At 40.0% G+C, this 19768-nt stretch overlaps 1 protein-coding gene across 2 annotated transcripts in view; it reads right to left on the bottom strand.

The window, feature by feature from the left end:
- cadpsa (Ca2+-dependent activator protein for secretion a) overlaps nt 1-19768 on the bottom strand; it is a gene marked incomplete at both ends in the record, with an annotated part of 148676 nt that overhangs the window by 103137 nt on the left and 25771 nt on the right. For both annotated transcript variants that reach the window (XM_079218437.1, XM_079218438.1), the window contains 2 exons: nt 14232-14564; nt 19320-19433. In XM_079218437.1, the coding sequence (XP_079074563.1) occupies nt 14232-14564; nt 19320-19433 (447 nt within the window). The remainder of the gene's footprint in view (nt 1-14231; nt 14565-19319; nt 19434-19768) is intronic.

The following is a 19768-nucleotide window of genomic DNA, read 5'->3' as shown; positions in this document are numbered from 1 at the left end:
CAGAAAGACAGACGTTGTTCTTGGTCAAAAGGATCCTGTGAGAATCTATTCAAACATTTTATTGAAAAAGTGTAGTAACTGTTGCATATTCAATTCCCTGCCGCTTTGAACAATTTGGATGCAAAAGATATTTTACATCCAAACTATATATTATGTTTGTTTCTTCATCACACCCACAGTATGTAAAGGCTTGAAGGCATGCCAAAGAGTCAACACGCTCAATACGAAGGCTCAGACTATGGCAATGGAAACCTCAATGGGCTTCAGCCATCACTGATGTTCTTCGTTATCTGTACTATCCTACTATGACTTGTCAAAATTCATACTGTGAAAGAGGACTCTTGCTGCTTCAAATTTACCAGCATTTGTCTCCTAGCCAACTTGATTACTATTCCTTCAGGATACAACCATTCATTATTTGTCAGTAATATTACTGTTCAGCAACTGCTTGTTATGTTGTCTCAAAGACGTTGAGCTTTACCTGATGACTTGTCACAGCACGAAAAGCATGGGTTTAATCAATAATATCTATAAGTTATAGCCTGTCAGTGAGCTGTGCCAGTGAGACAGCATGAGCAATACCAGAGCCCTGGAACTGCAACACACAAATGTAAATGCAAACAGATAATTACTCCTCTGCTTGACTCAGTTTCTGCATCGAGATGTCTATTCGAGATGACAATAAACATTGACAACAGGCGTTGGATAAAGCAGCAGCTATGAACATCATCCAACAAAGATTTCTGAAAGGTAGCAGAGGTTAATCAAAATGTACAATATGATCAAATCTATATATGTTTTCATCAATTCCAACCCGAAGGGAGCTCTGAGTAGAGCAACTGCTTATTCACATAGAACGGGGTTAAGGTGGTTGGGGGATCTGATCAAGATCCTCCTGGATGTCTCCCTGAGAGGTTTTCCGGGCACGTCCAACTGGTAAGAGGCCTCAGGTTCGACCAAGAACTAGAGGGATTATACATCTTGTCTGGCCTGGGAACGCCTCCGGGTCCACCAGGAAGAGCTGGTAAAGGTTGCTGGCGAGAGAGACGTTTGGAATATCCTGCTAAGCCTGCTGCCTCCCACGGCACGGGATTATGAAAAGATAGTAGATGGATGGATGAATCAGTTCAGAATTGTGTAACCCTTCCCTCTCCTGAAATCAACACCCAGCAACTGACTTTGTAAAAAGGCTTCAGAAGAAAATACACTGCTTCTAATCAAAAGAACGGCTATTTCAGATAATTAGTGTTTCTATAAGGTTGGGCTTTGACAAGAGACAGATTGTATAGGAATGATGACATTAGTATGATGATATTAATGTCACGTGCAGCATCAGTAACAACTCCAACTCGCTGTATGCTATCGAGTCTTTATTTCCCAAAATTTTATTTCTTTTTTAATAATATTCATATACATGGTATTTGCTAGTGTGTGTTTCTATCGTTTATCTTATGGCTGTTTGTGAGAGAGAGTTATGTGAGGAGACCTCCTTGAGTTTGGCATATCATTTTTTTGCAACGAGTGAGCGGTAGTTAACATATTTTGAGGAGTGAAGTAGTAGAGTTCTGTCAATCACTGTCGCCCCGCCCTAAAGCATAACCTGCTTTATGGTCTATTTGACTCTAAATGAGCATCATGCTTATTGAAGAAGACTTGAAACTAGAGAGTGAAGCCATAAACTGATATTTAGAATGTTTACGGAGGGAATAAATCAAGAGATGGACCCTGATGGACATGAGACAGAATGCAGTATAAGGTGTTATCGCATTTTGTTCACTTTTCAGAACTGGAGGTTGCCACCTGCACCATGTAAGGCCCAACAAAGAATACTGAGAGATCTCCAATATTAGATTAACAACCCCAGTACTTCCTCATCCTCCTTCCTTCCTTCCTTCCTTCCACAGGCCCTCCCCCCTTTCCTGATCCTCTGCTCTCTGCAAGTTGTTATCATCTGGATGGATTAACAGGCCCAAACCCTGATAGGGATCACAAGAAAAGCAATCACTCGCCCTTTATTCAGATAAGGGCACAAGAGTTGGCATGGCAAATTGAAGGGGGGAGGGGTATGAGCAGTAGCCTCTGTGTATAGTTGCCATGGCGACCACATACAAGAGGATAAAGGGCACTGGGGAGTGTTTGCGTGAGTTTGTGTGCAGCGCTCACGAGTGTGCAACCATTTGAATGTTTGAGGGACATGTTATCATCAGTACACAATTCATATCTCTCTCACACACACATACACACACACACACACACACACACACACACACACACACACACACACACACACACACACAGCAGTGAGATGTACATCAAAGTGGACCAGGACAGCAGCAGTTCTTTGATGAAACACAGTTGTGGGATATTTGGTCTTTCTTCTGTTGTTTGTGTTATCAGAGCATATATGCACAGACAGTTCAAAGGTTTCACAGTAATACTGTACAACTCCTCAACTACAGAACATTTCCTGATCTTCTTTACCTTTCATGAACAGCAAGCCAGCAGATCATTTGCACAGACAGACAGAATGTGAGAAAAGAAACTCGAGTTTACAAAGTGGAAAGAAAACGCAGTGGAAAATTGCCGGTAATGGCAGGTTCACATCTTCTGTCACTCAGATACATAGGAAATTGTAGACAAAAGGGCACAGCCTTTGCAACTGTCTCTTGACTCTAAATTTAAAGTAGCATAAGTTCACAGAGTCCTTTTAACTCCCCAGACCTGCTGCACAGCGTCTGTAAATGTGGCTGCCACTATATTAGAAAAAAGCAATTTCCGGTGTCTAAAGTACAACTGCCTCTAGACTTACAAATCAACCTGGGGCGTAATGAAGCTGTTCCTGTCATTTTAAAATACTTTGTTGTTACATAAGTGCTGAGAAAAGGAGGAAAGATAACGCTATTGTGGAAGGAAAATGTTTTATATCTAAAGGTCTAAAGGTATCTTATGCTTAAGTAAAAACTGTGAAGTCATACACAGCACGTAGTCAGCCCGAGAAGATAAGTTTAATGAGAGAGTTCACTGAATAAAAGGGAACATCGGGCGTAGATACAAGGTCACAGTGAACTTGTTCTGTCCCAAATTAACCGGTAGGAAGAGAGCTGAAGATGCCACAAGTCCAGGGAGGCTTAGACAAAACAACAATTAGAGACCGGGGTGTGAGACTTCAGAGAGAGCAGCCGCATTCCTTAAAGTGAGGCTTGAACTGGTGTACATGAGAAGAGTGGGGGACGAGGAATAGGAAATTAAGGGTTGGACGGGGGCTGTACCTGAGCTGAATGTTACGTTATAAATAATATGTCTATTTGATTGTTAGGGTGTTGGGAAAGACAGATATGGAAGGAGGATGTTGTATATATTTGTTTTATTATACTCGTTTTATTTGTAAACTGTGTGTTACAAATAAATCTACGTGAAGTGAACTCTGATCCAAACTCTCTGTGTTCTGTGGGTGTTCCATTACTGAGGTCCCGTTGGGTAGTTCCTGTGCCGCCTCACCATCAGTCAGATAAGAGATAGATACAAGTTTATACAGCGTCAGGTGTTTCAAAGATTAGTCTTCATCGATCCAGAAGAAAGAAATCAGCCACAACACTATAAAACATTTGAAAAGCTGGAACCAGACAATTTTGAAAATGAATATTGAATTGATAATCAAATATGTGTAACATTTAATTAATTATTCAATAAATAGATCTCATGAGTAACTTAAAATACAACAGGCAAACCGACCCAAAACAGGATCAGGTCCTTCAGACATGTGCACAAGTGATACCAACAGGAACATAGCAGATGGACCAGCAGACAGAAGATAGAACTATATAAACAAGACACGGGTGGGCCGACACGAGGGCAGCCTGACAGCTGATTGGTGGAAGAAACACAAGGGAACAGAGCAAGGCTGATGAGACTAATACAACATAGGTGATCACAGGAAAAAGACAGGACAGGAAGTCAATCAACCACACAAGAGGCACAGGAGATTAAAAAATAAAACAGGAATCAAACTAAATCAAAACCAAGATCGTGACAATCCATGTTACTCAGAGAGAGTGTTTCTGAGAAGTGATGTTCCGGTTGAAGTCATTTCAGTGAATTCCCTATTTGATTGATCATTGAAATCATCATTGATTATGTTTCTATCAATTCATGGATGGAGTGTCTCAGCACTCAGCATGCTTTCCGGTGGGTTGTCTCCAGTCTATTGTGACCAGTTAGAGGCTTTCAGTGGCTGCCGACTCCACCGCGGCCCTAATGGCTGAAACCCATCTGATAAAAGGAGAGAACACCCACTCTGTTCTCCCCTCACTACATATCCGCTGCGTTGGCCTGCAATTAAATTTGTCTCCTGGCTCCAGCCGTCATTACTACCAAAGGCACATTCATCAAAAGAGATATGCCCCGCGCTTTGACTCCGCTGCTCTTTATATGATGTGTGCCGTTTGTTAGACAACAATCATCTCATCTGCTGCTCCGGGCCGCTCACTGTCCTGTTTGAAGTAAGGCTTCAATCAACAAGACATACAGACACACTGTTCAACAGCATGGATTTCCAGGTTGCTATCGGCAACCATTTTATCAAAAACGTGGCGATCAATTCTCTGCCTTCCGTTACCATCAGTGACAACCTCTTTTTAACATATAACAACAGGGACAAAAAGACGTGCGTCCCAAATTAAGTATGTTTCTTATATGTGTTGCATTAGTGATATTCAAATATCACAATCAGAACCTAAATCAGACAACGCTGCATCTGTTTTAGAGACAATGGCAAAGCAAGTGAAGGTGTGAGACCGAAGGCAGAGGTTTGCAAATGGACGGTACCAATAATTGGGCCAACTTGGTCGCATTACATGATTGCATTTGGAGTGAACAGACACGCACACACACAGAGGAGCAGAATGGTTTGTTGACCGCTGCGTGCTCTTGATGTGAACAGCTGCATATCGCGGAGCTTCAATCCTGTCTGAACATGGTCCCTCTCCTCTAGCGCCAGCACATAACATCTGAAGATGCTTCCTTATCAGCCGAGAGCAGAGCAACAGTGTGATGCACAGCAGAGAGGTCATTTTTTTCTGAAAATATGATGACTTTATTCTCATTAAATTACGACTTTGGTATCGTACTACTTCAGAGAACACAGATATGTGGGACATGTTTTGAATATGCATGAGCAGAAATCTTGGTAACACACATATGAGCATAAATAAAGAGGTTATATTAATTAAATTGAATTTAAATTAATCAATGTGTTATTGACTTGAATAGGTGCCACACACACTTTTAAAGAGGTTACTTACCCAAAGACAGAAAAATGCATAAAGGAGTAAAACTCGCTTATGTGTTGACTTAGCAGAGATAACATTAAATGAGAAAATGTAATCTCCAGGAAATCAAATTTGAAGGCAACTCAAAATGTGTGAGAGCCACACTGCATTGTATTCCAATATATTACTGTTTATATTTAGAATTGTCACCTGGAACCCGGATTTTGTGTTTTCCTTTACATAAATGAAGAAATAAATTGGGAGCCTAAGAATTCCCCAGAATGCAGGAAATAAAGTGTTTGACACTTGAAAAGTCAAATAATTACCTCCTAACGTCTAACCCTAAGCACGTTTCCTTAACCTCTGTGGAAAACATCATGGGGTGAAGGAAAGATGGGAAGGAGAATTCATGAGGAGTTAGGAGAAGACAACCGCAGTGTTTAGCAAATCCGACTCCACTTTCACTAAGCGACGTAGTTATGACGCAACGGCAAGCGCATGTTAGTGACGTCAGTCGCAGCCAGCGGTGAAACTACAATGTTCCGAAGATGGACTACAAAAAGCGCAGTTTAGATACTTCGTCCGTCTTCTTACAGTGTTGCGTCATAACGACATAAACAATCCGGTTCAAAATATTACTTTATTAACGAGGTTGGAATAGAAATGAACGAAGGAATATGAAAGTGAAACCAACGCATTTTTCACAGAGTACAAAGCTACTAAACTGTCTTTTTGTTCAGTTTCAAACATGCTGAATTAAATGCGCTATCCCACAAACGATGTGTGTCATATACTGTATGTGTGTCTCATATCCCTTTATGGTGTTATGGTTTATTTACATGCAGATTATAATCTGATCATTAAAATATGCAGACAACAGTTTATGAAACACCACACAACTCGTGTTGACTTGCTATGTTTTATTTTAATGTGACAAAATAGTTGATTAAAAAGATGATAATCATAAACATGACTGAAGAGCTCGTCCAGTTAAACTCTTTCATCAAAGCTTCTGTAACTGAAGTCAAATACAATAAAAGAATGAGGGCTGAGGCTGCAGTACAACACCAGAGAGAGAATATCAAATACATCAGTTTGATCACTTTACAGCGGTTTTCAGCAACGATACGTTTGTAGTTTGCCAGCAGGTTTAACAGATTATTGAAAGTATTTCCAAGTTATAGCAAGGGTTGTATACATGATCTGCGTTTGTCGGTCATGATCATTTGTTCTCGTGAACGGCCAAATGATACGTCACTTTAAATGTTGCCGCCACAAGGAATTGTGGGTCGGCATGATCTCCTTTCCTTTCGTAAAGGCAGGTCCAGTGGTTCCTATGCTCAAGGGGCTACGCTAGGAAGCATTGAAGCTCCTTTCCTTTGCGTTTGGACAACTCGACCGGCACTTATCATGGCGGCCACTTAGGTACTTCCGGGTCATTTCACTCAGTTAGGAAGGTTCCTCACCAAAATGGACTATTCGACCGCAGCCTAAAACTTTCCTGGGGAAAGTATGTATGTGACCCGACCAAAGCATGAAGTGTCGGGAGGCGAAGTATCTCTGCATCTTTGAGCTGGACGGAAGAGTATTCTGCATAGCATGTCGAGCACCTCAATAAGTGACACATGAAGTTCACTAGTTCAAGGTAGCACATCCTACAGAACCACAAGGCTAGACAAGCACTGGAGCTTTACTGGCTGGCATCACTACTTAGTGTCTTCATAATAAGTTGACAAAAAATGGCGACCATATTTTAGTTTTTGCAACTACCAAAAGCTGGTTGCCAGTCCTACAAAAATGTAAAGGTTTGTGTTGAAGCATGAGACTTATGTTGAAATTGTTACATTACTATTTGTTCTTACTTTCTCTATTGGCTTGGTCTTTGCCATTATACAGTATATACACATACGACATCCTCTGTCTCGGTACAGGAAAAACTCTCCCGAAAACCTTTTAACAGGGAGAAAAGGGAAGTTTAAACAGCTCATGCCTGAACATAATTTGTTGTTAGTGTTGAGGACTGTTGATATACTTGCAGGCAGTAATAGATGAAAACATGCATGCATTTGCATTTTAACAGTTTCAACGTCATGCCAAACATGTCAATGTATTGTGCTGCAGAGATGTCCAACCAGCGAAGTCCAGCTCGTCTTGTCTTTCTACTTTTACTTGTTCCTCAAGAGGCGATAGTGAGTCTGTAGCATCCAGTCTGTCCTCAGTCCAGATATCGAAGTAGTAGAGGTGAACCGAGGGCTTGTGGGTAACACATCCATGGTCCATGTGTGTTTTAAAGTTTGTTTATCGGATAAAATACAAAATGGCCGAAATGAGAAAACAGCATTCATAGACATTTATTGTATGTAATCCACGTAACCATGAACGGTGAAGTCTGAATTCCACTAAAGCACAGACAGAGCGGTGCGGCTGGTGGATGGATCTAACAAACAGTGATATATTAGCCAGGAGATCGCTGTTTGTTCCCGTGTGAAACGAAAAGTCAACGTTCATTTATTTGTCATCTAGCTTGCATAATGTAGATCCGGCACTTTAATAGCTATTTTAACCCAAACTACAATCTATTCCTAAACCTAACTATGTGGTTCTGTTGCCGAAACCCAACTGAGTTTCCTGTGAAAACAAAAGTTTATTTTAAAAAGGCCGTACCCATATAAATAATGGAAATAGACACGTGTTGCTGTCTTTTGCAGGAAAACTCATGGTAAAAAATAGGAACCATTGTTTGAGGATGCATTGAAATAATACATATTTTTCTCCTTTGGGTGGAACACAGCTTCAGCTATGCAGTACTGAATGACTCATAATGTAGACTTTCTGCAGCTTCTGCCTGTAGGAAGGTAAACGTACTCTATGATAGGTCATAGTTGCACGCCTCTTGGGGTGAGCTTCTGTGCAGAGATGTTCAGCATCTGGATCATTGTGCATGAAACAGACAGCAGTTGCTCTGCTAATACAGGCAGCAACATGTTGTTCTGAAACCAGTTGGGATGGCCAGTGCTGTCTGGCTCTTCTTAGGAAACATCCGAGCAGAGCCACGGGCGGCAAAGGATAACAGCAGGGGGACAAATCCCATTCTAGCTGCCAAAACTTGCATCTGTGCTTAACTGGTCCAAACCGTGGTCACGTCCAGGTTACACACATGCTGGGTCAGCCTGCTGGTTAGAGCCAAAGTCAAGACATAAGCTTGTGTGGCAATAGATGTTTGAACATTCAGCTAAGTGGAGGGATTTCCAAGCTCACAATGGGGCTTAAAGGATTACCTCATATGCTGTCACTTTGGATTTAGAGCCTGTTCAAACGATGTGCATGTGTTCGACGCACGTAAAAGAATATTTGTGCAGAAGTTACAATTGATGTCATATCATCTTTTAATTCAGCAGACCATCTGTCAGCGCTTTCAGAAGTCTTACACACCAAGCAATGATTTATATCTATGTTACAAATCTGCGCCATCTTCATCCCAGTAAATGCTCTGTTATACAGTAACCATCGTGTGGCATTAGCTATTTAACTGTGGCTTGGTACTGTTGGATTTTAATTGGCAGTTATTAGCCATAGAGTGCAGCTCCTGCACCATAAAGCCAATATTTACTCCCAGCACTGATAACTGGAAACAGCTCATTTAGTGGAAATGTCTTTGTTTGCTGTAATAGCCTGAGCCTCCCTTCCTGTCTGCCTCCTTCTAATCACCACCCATGTTTAGACAGTTCAACTCTCTCATCCTGCTCTCGTTCCATTTTACACTACCTCCAACACCCCAATCCTCTTTTTCCTCACTCTTCTCTGTCCTCTCTCCTTCTCATTCTTTTTTTCTGCAAGAGTTCATTTACTCCACTGTTTAATGTCTGGCCACATGCTCCAAAGAAATAGGGGGCATAATTTCACCTCTACTAAAGGTCCATCTACAATTTCAGCTATTAAAAAAAAAAGCCACCTATTAAATGAAGCTCAAGCGTAAGTTCAGTAAGGAAGACAGTAGTTACTTGCTGGTTCATTCTCCTCCACCCCGGGCACCGCCAGTCAGCAGTCGGTCCTGCGTTATTCATCAACGGATTACAGCAATCTTCATCATCATCTTCATCATCATCGTCATCATCATCATCATCATCATCATCATCATCATCATCATCATCTTCTTCTTCTTCTTCTTCTTCTTCTTCTTCTTCACCACCACCACCACCACCACCACCACAAGTGTCTGGACTCCAGGGGGAATTCTGCTGGTGCAGATGTCAGCATCACTACCCCTTGCTTATCCTAGTTCAGGATGGAGTCCAATCGCCAAAGACTTTGCACAATTCGTGTGTGTGTGTGTGTGTGTGTGTGTGTGTGTGTGTGTGTGTGTGTGTGTGTGTGTGTGTGTGTGTGTGTGTGTGTGTGTGTGGCAAATATAAGCAATCACAAAGATGTCTGCTTGATTTGGTGCACTTTTGATATACTTTCTATAAACTATGTATTCAAAGCAAATAGCAGCAACAATGGAAAGTGCAGGCAGATCAGACTTCTGCCTGAGAAGTGATTTTTTTTTAAACAACTTGATGATAAAAGAGGATACATTAGAAAGAAAAGCCTGTCTCTAATAATAGACTGACTCATTTCATCTATTCATAGATCTGGCAGATATGGCTAATAAGACTATTGCACAGCTGTTGGATGGATGGAGCAAGAAAGCCTTTCACACAGGAATGAAATCAGCATACATTAAAATGATAACTCATTCAGGATTGCAGAGCAGCATCACAAATGCAGAGTAAAAGCCTCGCCATCGCCAACAAGACCTCCTATTATCCCTTCCCCCGTGTCTCCATTCCGAGCTGTATTGCAAAAGACAGCAACAGATTTCTCAGTTTACAGCTCATTAATTCAGAGCGGTTACTCCAGAAATGGCAATTGTCCATGACGAGAGAAAAAAAAAAAAAGCTTCCATTTTGTACCTCAGTCTGACATGGAAAGAGCATTTAGGATTCATTAGGAAACATGCAGAGTGACCAGAAAAAAACACATGTTGGATATACTATAAGATTCCAGTGAAACATGCTACCACCTTACTTGAAATACAAATTTACAATGTTGCTCATGCGTTGCCACAGCTCTATGATCTGCAATGAAGCTGGAGATGGTGTTGTGTTTGATGATATTAAAGTAATTTTGTTCACCTCAGTTGCAAAAATGAAGAGCAACAACCTTTCATATCATTTCAACCCATTACAACACCATAAACTACAATGACAATCACTACAATGCAGTTGAATCAACACCCAAAAGTTAGTTTAATAAAGGCAGGATTAAATAAAGATATGACAATTAGATTCAATTTGATTGCATGATTCTTTTTTTCTGGTAAGTCTGTGAATTGAAGGTTCTGTTCATTAGAGTTTGATCACCATACTCACTGACAGTCATTGACACAACAAGTCCTCGAGGCTAGACTGCAGTCAGTGAAGAAGAAGAATTACTTCAATTTGTAACTCAGTGAATGCCTTTACACAGCTTGACAATGACCAATGAATCATAAGAAAATGCTAAATAAATAAAACTATGTGATTGACCAAAAAATTCTAAATGTCTTAGCTTTGTTCATACATTTCCACCATATCACACGGTCTTAAACAGCAGGGAAGGATCGCTCAGTTAGCATGGAAATGGATCTGTTGACTTGCAAGCTAAGTAGCTACTACGATACACACTTCTCTTTTCTGGCCTAAAAGTTAAGGATCAACGCTCAACCTTTGTTAGTTTGTCAACTCAAGGTCCACTCAAGGTCCACTTCCTAGCTATTTCCAGAGCTTTCATCCAAGAAGTCTAAAGGTGCTAAGAATGGAACCATAATGACTACTGAGTTTGCATGTCAACAGATCCATCTTGATGGTCGCTAATGATGGACTTTGGGTTGGGATGGTTTTACCAACTGCCCTTTTCAATGTCAAAAATGAACGTTGACTTGTTAAAGAAAAGGCTGTTGGTATGAGACAGGATGACTCCAGTGTCAAAATCACTTGATACCCCAAGCATCAAGGTTGTCCTCTCAGAGATGACTGGGGTTGCTTGTCAGAAAAGGGGACTCATGGGTTGATTTTAGTGTTTGATCAAACAATCAAATATGTCTTTTTCTCTACTGATAATAAAACCGCACTTGCCAACTTTGCAACTTGATAGCCAAAAGTGAAGGTGAAAAATAACATGAAGGTTTACCTGGAAAGTGTTAAAGAACCTCACAACCCATGTATGTAAGATATCATTAACCTGCACAATATAAATTATAATCTTTAGTAGCTGGTGATGTATTTCAAGGCATTTTATGATTACATTTCCATGATACAGAGAAACCACTAGTTTACTACATTTTAAAAACTATAAATGCCTTGTGACCAAATCCAAATGAGGTGTATAGATAGAACAGCCGTAACAACATCAACAAGGAAGCTGCCTAGGATTAAGAGTGTAATTAACAATTTGTAGTCCTGAAAGGAAAGCATTTATTTGCGCCTTGGGCTTTCCTGCCAGATTGCTAGTGTTTTTTTTTCCTCCCACAAGCTTTTCAGTTCATGCCTACGAACATTTCACACTTTGTTGTGTGTAATATTAGTTTTTCTATATAGTTGCTTATGTGGCTCAAATATGGTCAGATAAATATGGTATTTTAAGCACACAATGTGTTGTTTTTTCAGAGATTATCTTCTAACGTTTATCTCCTAATCATTTGAATTGTTTGTTTTTATGCCCAAATAAAACACCGTAGATGACTTGAGAAAAGTAAAAGGTCAACTTTGAGACATTTTAAAGGTTCACACTGACTTTGGGGCAGTTTAACTTATTTCCTGGAAGGTAGTGGAAAACATTGTCAGGAGTATTGTATACTAGCTGCTAAAACAAAACGAAACAACCACAGAAATGATCTGTATCGGCTGATATGGTGCATACACAATCAGCGATCAAAAAAGAGTGATCATAAAGAATGATGAAGTTATATTTGTTCTCTTTTTTTTTGCTGTGTAACATGAAACCATGATACGATTTGAGTTTTATGATCAGTTGCAACACTAAGCATCAGTAAAATGAATACATCTTTGGATTGTTTGTAAAAATGACACAAAAACATCACTTTAGACAGGTGGTGGGCATTTACGGTAATTAAAGAATGATCGTTATAAAAAATCTATCAATACTTAAATACATTTTGAATGAAATAATTTTAATTAAAAACTTTTAGATTTCAAATGTTTCAAACTAATTGATATATAGCAGTCTTCTGCTGTCATCTGTGTATTACTTTAGCTGATTTTCTGTGTCATCTGAAGCACTTTTAGAAGTACCCACTCTTAAGACGGTTTTCAAAAAGCTCTGTTTTTTGCCGTGGAAAAACCAGCATAGTCTGTCCACAGGGTAAAAAACCAAGAGTGTGTTTTAGTGTGTGTAATTTAGGACATTTGTATGCTTTAAGGCAGCCCCCTCAGCGAGCGTGGGAATGAAACCAGAAAGGGAAAAGACAAGAGAAAAGGATGAGGCGCCCCAACAGTGAGCAGGATTCTCCCCCACTGTCTCTCCACTGATGGACTGAGCTCTGACAAAAGACTGTCCAAGTGCAGGCCAGCCTCCAGCTGCCGAAAAGAAACGGACATATTATTACCACATCAATCTGCTTTTACAGCCCGGCTCTCTGCCCTGTTATTATCATTACACTCTGCATATATTAATAACTCATTTTCCATTCATGAAATACCTGGCACTTCAATAGTGGATCATCTATGTATAGCAGCCTGTCTCATTGTTCCTCCCCCGTGCTCAGGCTGCTTCACTGCAATCAGTTTGCCACAAAACTGGATAAAGCCTCCACACAATGAATACTGCACACAGAAATAATAATCGGTGACAATAAAGATAGGTCTTTCTTTAAAGCAAAGATGGAAGATGGAAGAACATGACGCAAAACATAGGGAAGAAGTTTAGACAGTTTTCTGTATAGAGACTCTGACACCGAAGACCGCTGTTTGCATCCTGTCAATGGTAGTTTTCAACCAAGTAGTTGTTTTGCATGAAGTTTACCAAACTTTGATTACAGAGGAGACAGAGCAGGAGTCATACTTTGTTGTTTTGGACTTAATTGGTGGACTTTAGTCAGTAATCCTTTGGTAAAGTATGATACAACTCCAATATTTCATCGTGAATTAAATGTCCAATAATGGTCGTATACGACAAATCATAGGTTTATTGTGGTCCTCAAGCACACAATATAAACTAAAGTGCAGAGGTCAGTCTACAGCAGCATACTGCTAAACCACAATAATCTGGTAGATAGTTATTGTGAAGTTACAGTAACATATAGTAATTACACAGCAACATACTGTTAAATCACAGTAATATCCTCCATAGCTACTGAAGTCACAGTATACTGCTGTGTTTTCACAATTATTTACTGTAAAAATGTTACTGTACCTTACTTTGAAACCAATACATTGTAGCAAATGCTAATTCTGGTCAATATTTATGTTTTCTTAAATAGTAAATGTGGTTCAGTGGTGAACAACGTCCTTCAATCAGAGGATTGGTTCGATCCCGCTAGTCCATGTCGATGATATGTGGCATACATTTCTCCTGTAGCTGTACCTACGGTGTATGAATGTGTGTGTGAATGTTAGATACTCCTGATGGGCAGTGGCACCTTAGCCACTGCCATCAATGTGTGAATGGGTAAATGATGACAAGTAGTGTGACAGCGCTTTGAGTGGTCGGAAGACTAGAAAAGCGCTGTACAAGTAAAGGTCTATTTACCATTTACCATGACCAAACCAATGCCATAACAACTAGATGGATAAACCAGCTACTTCCAATTGGTTCGGACAAACTAACAACCTCAAATAATGCCATTGTGTCACATAAATAAACAACCGAAGGGAAAGATAGACAGACGCATATGAAACGTTAAACACCATACAATTGAGGACTGACCTGGCAGGCGTTATAGAGGAGCTGGTGCTCAAACTTCTTGATGCCCAGGATCTGCTGGAACATCTCGTACAGCTGGTCCTTGCTTAAGATGAGCTCCGAGGCGGCGCTGGCCGTCATTCTCTGCTGGTGCTTCCTGGGGTCCTCCTCGCCTCGGTAGATGGTGTCGAACTTGGCGATCCAGGAGCTCAGCACTGTCTCTTTGCTCAGGCCGTCGATCTCAGGCAGACTGCGCACCCGCTTTTCTATGTGCTTCTTAAAAACCTCCCGCGAGTCGCTGGCCGAGCAGCCACCGCTCTGCACCATCCGGGACACACGGTCACTCTTCAGGAAGACCTGCAATCAATTCATGAATTGGCAGGTTGGTTGTTTTATTTTATCCAAAAGATTTCTGATTTACATGATTTTCATCAGGGAGGCTGGCTTGAAGTGCGGTTGAATGAGGTACTTCTTCATAGTCAATATAGATAATAATTATGTTACATAACTCCACAGTGGAAGAAGTTTGTAGAAACAGGCAGGAGTACCAACACAGGAGCAAAGCAATGTACTGCTGTGGATGGGCACAGCAGCTAAATATATGTTAGTAAATATCAGTTCAAGTGTATGTTATAATTAGAAATATTTTCACCCCTTTATCCAACACATTCTCATCCCAACTGGTCACATACTGACTCGTGGTTATGACCCTTGGCGTCACATTCTAACGCAATGGGCTGCTCAGCGTGTGAAGCTATGGCGCTCCACTCCGGGGGCAGTAATCAGGTGGTAATGTTGTGAATTCAAAGATTAAAACTAAGTTTATGTCTATGCAACAAAACCACTTAGTTAGGTTTGGGATACATGATTGTCGTTTGGGTCAAAAACCCTTTGTTGGTTTTACACAGGACATGAGCAGCAGTCTTATGGTCGAAAGTCCTCTGTTTATCCTATGAGTCATCTCACTCCTGTCTCAAAATAACGTGGATGGTTTACATTGTCGTTACTTGAAAGCAAGTCTCACAAAGGCTCGTGCAAGCTCTTGTGCATCAGTATCAGGGGAGCGACAAAGCGTTGGTATTGGACATCCTGGGAATTTTAATGGACGGCCAAAACAGTATAGATTAGTCGTGAAAATAATAGAAATATAGTGTACACTTCAACTGATATTGATTATTTTAGCCTATTTTAGTACCTCATCAACATAACACTTTAAAACATCCCAACTTTCCCTGAACATACTAGATGTGATTTTTCCACATTCATACTTTACTAATACTTTACTGATGCACCTTGCAGGAGTGTTCCATTGCTTGTGATACATTGATCAGTATCCTGCACTACCACTTATATATATATATATATTAATATATATATATCATCGTCATCTGTACCCCCCATCTTTTTCCACATATATTGTATTTGACTATATACATACATCAGTGTATATGAAATATGTATATGTACTGAGCATCTTTGTTTTTTTTTTTATTAAGAAATGTATCAAAATGCTACCTCACTATAAAACAGAGGGCATGTTTTCATGAAGGGAATATATAACACACTTTGAGGATGTGGACACCACTTTGTAATTGTCATTGTCATGTTCAGTGTTGTGAAAAACCCAGATTGAATTCCATTGGCCTCCATGTATTGAGAAATTCCAGAGATTTAAAACTTAGAAAAATCTAAACAAAAGTGTGTGAATAGTGAGCACCCTCATCGTAGCCATCCGAAACACTGAATGTTCTTAACTTCTTAACGTTGCTTTTCTACAAATTAAGAGATTAAAGAAAGGTCTATATAATCACAACCATACTTGGATGGCCGTAGATTGTGATTGATGGGTGGTAAATTCCTGTCACCTGCTGTCAGGCTTCTCGTAACCCTTTGTCCCTTTTCTCCTCTACCTTTCTATTTCTGTCTCTTCTTCCTTCCGCTCGCTATCTGCCTGCGTCACTTCTAGCCTGAAGCTACAGCCGGGCTGAGAGCTGTGGGTTTTAATTGAATTGGATAACCTGTGCCACCAGCTTCATCTGTTAAATATCACGCCGTTCCTATTTGGCTTGCTTGTGCTGCCACATTAACTGATAAGGAAGTGCCAGTCAGTGTGTCATGGCTATCAGCCCAACAGATGCACTGCCTTTTTTTGCTCTATCAACCCAAAAGCCCTCAAATCTCCGAACTAGTGTAACACTTACATTCTACTTAGTATGGGGATATAAGCAAACATGGTCATGCTTTATATTAAGGTACACATAATAATGCTTATTAGCATGCATATAGGCTCTTTATTAGTCAATATAGGGCACTACTTAATGACTTATTCAGCATGAGTATTCTATAGACTTTGAAGAGTTTACACTGTATTACCTCCTAATTACTGCTTAATTATATTAAATACATAAGTTGTACATAAATTATGATCGTAAAATGATTTAAGTATGAGCCAAAGGTATCAGTACCACGATAATTAAAACTTACAGTAAGACATATGGTCTACTCTGAAGTAACATATGTTCCCCATTTTAAAGGGAGGTCTTTTCATAACGAATTCACTCAGAATTAGATTTTTTTATTTATTTACCCACACAGGTTCTCTGGAGTTGCCTCCTCTTCACACTAAATGCATTACAGCACACCACAATTACAAGAGGAGGCCTATTGAGACGCACAGGTTCAATTCCCATTCAGTGGGAGAAGAACACAGTCAGCACCAGTAAAAGCCTTGAAGAAACGTAACTAAATATTTTTATGGACATCAGAAAATCTCTGAAGGGGTCTATTAATAAAGGAGATATCTGTGCTTTGTTTTTATAGCAACGATGCTTTTTTTTCTTTGTGTATTTTAAGCAGACATTTTGACAACAACAAAAAAAGTCATGTTTTTAAATGACAATTTAATTATAGTCCTTTTTGCCATATTATTATTATGTTACGTAATGTGCCAACATAACATACTTTGTGTCCGTCACGTTTGTAACGTACTCCGCTTACGTCATGTACGTAGCTTCTTAAAAAATGTTTTATGTTAACCATGTGGCGAAGTCTATCAGACTACCCTGCATGTTGAGAACTGGTTCTAAAGGGCAGTGCAATAAGAAGGGATGCCAAGAGATCCTGACCAAGTGGCCTTATGTGATGAATAATAACGTGTTACAATGTCAAAGATCTGAAGCTCATTGTACACGCGGTGAGTAGCTTTGGTTATATGTCAAATGTTGAGTTGTAAATGAATAGTACAACCCAGACTGTAAATAAATGTGAGGTGCAGAGAAAATGCTGAGCTCATCTGTCATCCCATTTCATTTCCCTTTTCTATTCTTGGTGGATCCAGCTTGTTGAATCCTGGTGGTTCGGGAGCACATTACTAAGACTGCCTTGAGGAGCTCAGTGCACGCTCTGCATCATTTATCAGAGCTAAGACAAGTTATCTCCGCTGAGATACTTTACTCCACATTATTAGAGTCCCTCTTTGGACAGATTCATTTTAAACAGCTTGCAAGGGGAATTAAACTGCTTGCAAAATGTAGTTTAGACATCTGAAATGATATCACGGTTGTAGAAATTTCATTTTGTGCAATATACCGTATTGAGTGTAGCATACCTGGAAAATAGATGGTTCTGATTCTGATTTTTATGAATATTATCTTATTTAATTAACGTCTAGTATTTAACTGACTTTTTTCCCCTCAGATCCCAGGAGGTCACACACAGCACACAATGACGGGTTAATGTCTTATCAAACACAGAAGCCGTATATAATACATACAGTCAGGGCCATAAGTATTTGGACTGTGACACAATTTGTCTATAGTTTCCTCAATATGTGGTTGAAGTGTAGACTTTCATCTTTAATTCACTTTCATAATAAACTATTTAGGAATTACAGCCATTTGTTCACAGTCCCCAACATTTTCGGAGTTTCAAAAGTAATTGGACAATTGTCTTTGATGGCCAGGTGTGGCTTGTTCCCTTATTATTTCATGACACATTAATTCAAAATGTGGAATTTGCATTTAGTAGCTAGTCCAGGGCATGAGGACCAAAGAGGTGTCAATGCAAGTGAAGGAGGCCATTAATAGCAACAAACTACACAAACCTATCAAGCAGATAGCAGAAACATTAGGACTGACCAAATCAACAGTTTGATACATTCCCAAAAATAAGGAATATGCTGGCAAGCAAACGGAAGACATGTAAAGTAGCTAGCAGAATTCATTCCTAGGTGAAGAAAAAAAACTTCATATCATGAATGCTGAGGTCAAGAATACTCTGAAGGAGGTAGGCATGTCATTGTCAAAGTCAGTCAAGAGATGCCTGGTGTTCATTGAGGATGACACAGCTGGTAGAAGTAGCAGGATGAGTTTTAAGGTGTTTAGGGCTATGCTAGCTACTCAGATTCAGCCAAATGCTGCAAAACTGATTGGACGACGCTTCTCAGTACAGATGGATAATGACCCCAAAACATACTGTGAAAACAGCCAAAGAGCTTCTCAAGGCAAAGACATGTAATATTCTTCAATGGCCAAGTCAGTCACCTGATTTCAACCCAAGTGAGCATGCTTTTCAGTTTCTTAAGATGAAACTGAAGGCAGAAAGACCCACAAACAAGCAGCACCTGAAGGCGGCTGCAGTAAAGTCCTAGCCAAGCATCTCAAGGGAGGAAACTCAGCATTTGGTGATGACTATCGGTGTAATACTTCAGGCAATCATTGACTGCAAAGGGTTTTCCTCTAAGTTTTAAAAATGATCATTATATTCACTCTAATGATCTATATCATGTCCAATTACTTCTGAACCTCTGAAAATGTGGAGGGCTGTTTAAAGATGGCTGTAATTCCTAAACAGTTAATGCCATATTTGTGTTATATCCATTGAAATAAAGCTGAAAGTCTACACTTCAACCACATATTGACTGCTTCATTTAAAATCCATTGTGTCGTGTAAATAGGCAAAATTAGAAAAACTGTGTCACAGTCCAAATACTTACGGCCCTGACTGTATGCATTCAATCAAAAGGATTTATAGCAAGGTTAGTAAAAGACTAAATTAAATATCTGTTTTGTGAGTATACTGGTGACAGAATTGCAACACATAATATAGACTCACCTCATAGTAGCTCTGGACAGCGTTGATGAAGGCCTCATCAGCAACGATCTGGGTTTCTCCGTTGAGGAATGCCTGGAAGCGCTCTTTGACTGTCTGCAGATGCTGCTTACTGATCTATCAGAGACATAACAGGAGCAAAAGAGGATATAAATTATGAAACTTGAAAACTCTGTGAAGTAATCACCTGTGCTTACAAAGCACCTACTTGATCATCCAACAGGACATAAAACAGTTTGCTAAGGCTCACAGCGGAAGAACCTTTAACCAAAAGTACTATTCACATTTAACTACACCCAACTGTACTGTGCTGTGAGCTTTTATTTTGAAGTGTCTGTTTTGGAACTCCAGTGTCCAAGGAGGTTGGTTGTGTGTCTATATTCCACTTCTTTTCGACAGGTGATGGTAGCCACTGTGTGATGGTTGCCCAGTTACCACCTACAATCTCCCCA

Source organism: Taurulus bubalis (genome assembly GCF_910589615.1).
Source record: "Taurulus bubalis genome assembly, chromosome: 5".
Classification (NCBI taxonomy): Eukaryota; Metazoa; Chordata; class Actinopteri; order Perciformes; family Cottidae; genus Taurulus; species Taurulus bubalis.
The sequence above is the reverse complement of the archived record's forward strand: the minus strand, read 5'-3'. Positions and strand labels throughout refer to the sequence as shown.